The sequence below is a fragment of the Triticum dicoccoides genome, chromosome 5A, assembly GCF_002162155.2.
Source record: "Triticum dicoccoides isolate Atlit2015 ecotype Zavitan chromosome 5A, WEW_v2.0, whole genome shotgun sequence".
In the NCBI taxonomy this organism is placed as follows: domain Eukaryota; kingdom Viridiplantae; phylum Streptophyta; class Magnoliopsida; order Poales; family Poaceae; genus Triticum; species Triticum dicoccoides.
Window position 1 is genome coordinate 194160688 of NC_041388.1, and position 2230 is coordinate 194162917.

General features: G+C 43.3%; 1 protein-coding gene across 1 annotated transcript; it reads right to left on the reverse strand.

Annotated features, from left to right (window-relative positions):
• Positions 1–249: 249 nt before the first annotated feature.
• LOC119297130 lies at positions 250–1691 on the reverse strand. Its single transcript, XM_037575042.1, has 3 exons — positions 1474–1691; positions 1158–1394; positions 250–307 (listed from the first exon to the last, which is right to left on the reverse strand). Exons 1-3 carry the CDS (start codon positions 1640–1642, stop codon positions 303–305), a joined length of 411 nt encoding a protein of 136 aa, XP_037430939.1. The 5' UTR covers positions 1643–1691; the 3' UTR covers positions 250–302.
• Between the last annotated feature and the right edge of the window lie 539 nt (positions 1692–2230).

Genomic DNA, 2230 nt, shown 5'->3' on the forward strand with positions numbered 1-2230 from the left:
CCATGTCCTTAGAAAAGGAACAAGAAACCATGATGCAACCCTGTCCGTCCATAATCTCGATGAATACACAAACAAATCCCCATCTACATGTCATAACAAAAATACACTACCACGTTCTACAATAAGGCCATACTAGCTGCATCTCAATAGCAATAGCATATTCCTACACGTGCATAATATAGTAATGTGATATAGAACTACATGCATAGAAAAAACAATAGGTTGAAGGATGATCAAGGTGTAACTTGCCTGGTATATTTGATGAAGATCGTCACACTCACAATTTCTGATAACTCTATTCGTCACGCTCCGAACAATCGATCACAAACGAAATAATTCAAATCAATAACCATGCCATATAGAAGAACCAAAAGAACCACAAAATAAATATGGCAAGGTTGACAAGTATAATATAAATAGGCTTAATATATAATATAGCGTCTTGATGGTGCTATACAATGACAGGGTGAAGGAATGAAATCAAAAGAGTTAATGAACGATGAAATATTGTTATACAAGAGTATATATGAGATAGTATGGAACAAGGTCAATGGTATGAGGAACACACATGGTCTTTAACTGATCACATATGACATAAGAATTCATTTGTAAAAGATCCGATGGAATAGGAACACTACAACGCAAGTTATAGTGGAATGAGGTTTGAATTAAATTTAAATTCAAAACAGGTCAAAAGTATTTGAAATTTTGAGTATACATAATATCATCAACAAGTACATGATACAAGTTTTCAAATGCAAAAGGAATCAATTGGAAAGGTGTCATGGTTCTCCCAATATGTTCAAATGAAGGTATGAGTTCAAATTTGAATTGGTCAAATTTGAAATGTTCAAAAGTTGAAACTAATGATATAAACAGAAAGATGGTCTTATGAGGATCACTCTGCAAAAAGTTTCTCCTCAATCGAAGCTACCGTTGAATAGTTATAACACTGTGAAGTTCTAGGGGTCATTCTGCAAAAGTACAGAAACAACTTCGGCTGGAAAAGAAATTAATACGAAATGAAATTACACGAGGCAGCACATGATTGCTTGATACCCCTTCGCGGGATGGGCTCCGATGAGCCGTTAGATTAAGTGGCCATCAGCGGTCATGACTTAATTGAGGCTAGGTTTTCACAGAGAACACTTGCTCACCAGAATCTTCGCCGGAGAAGAACACGGCGGTGGTGCGGCTGTGGTTGACGATGGCGTCGGCTCCAGTGGTCCACGAGGCTCGGGAATCACACTGGCGGATGTGTATCAGCACGGTGAAGTCAAAGGACTCCACGGAGTGTTCCAAGGCGTCCAGTAGTGACGAGGGCGTGCGGCTGGAGATGGGATGGTCGCCGGTGAGCTTCGGGATGAGGTCCAGGGGCTCGATTTGGTAGGGTCCTGGACGAATCAAGAGATGAGGAGGGTGCAGTCGCGCAAGGCAGAGAGGATGGAAGACATGGATAGGGGCGGGGTTTACCAAAATCGACGGAATAAGCCGCCGGAGTTGCTCCGGGCGGTGGATCTCCTCGAGGTCCGCGAGCACAAGATCGGGGCGTTTCTCTTGTGGCGATGTTGGTAATCAGACGAGAGGTTCCAGAGGAGTCTCCCTGTGGCCACAGATTGGAGAAGGGAGCAAGGGGTCGCATGAATCGCGGCGTTGGTTCCAGCCGCGGTGGCTCTGTCGTGATGGATCGGGAGTCCGAGCGGAGGTAGGAGATAACGGGCGGGTCCCGCTGTCATAGGAAGAGAGGGAGTAGAGAGGCAGACAGGTGGGGGCGATGCTGTTGTCAGCGCTGACATGCACGTGCGCGGCTGTGCTGTGCGCTGATGGCCTGGGCCGGAGTGGCTCTGGCCTGCTGGCGATGCTAGGCCAGCTGCGCTGTGGTCGCTGTGCGCTTGCGCGAGCGAGGTTCAGGGATTTCCTATTTACGAAATTACAAAAATGGCTTTGGCTCCATATAAATTATCCAAATCATTTTGTGAAAAAATACTAGAACAACCACAGATACAAATATAGTTATATAGAGCCTAGTGAACATTTTTCCAGTCCAAAGCACGTATATAATATATATTTCTATAAACCTTTACTTGACACTTACAATTCCACGAAATACTTTTGAACTCCGAAGAAAAATGCTAATAACATTTAAATCATTTCCAACACTTTTGTGTTGAAATAGTCATATTACCTCCTCTCAATTTTTTTATTTGATTTGTTTTAAATGTTGAAACCA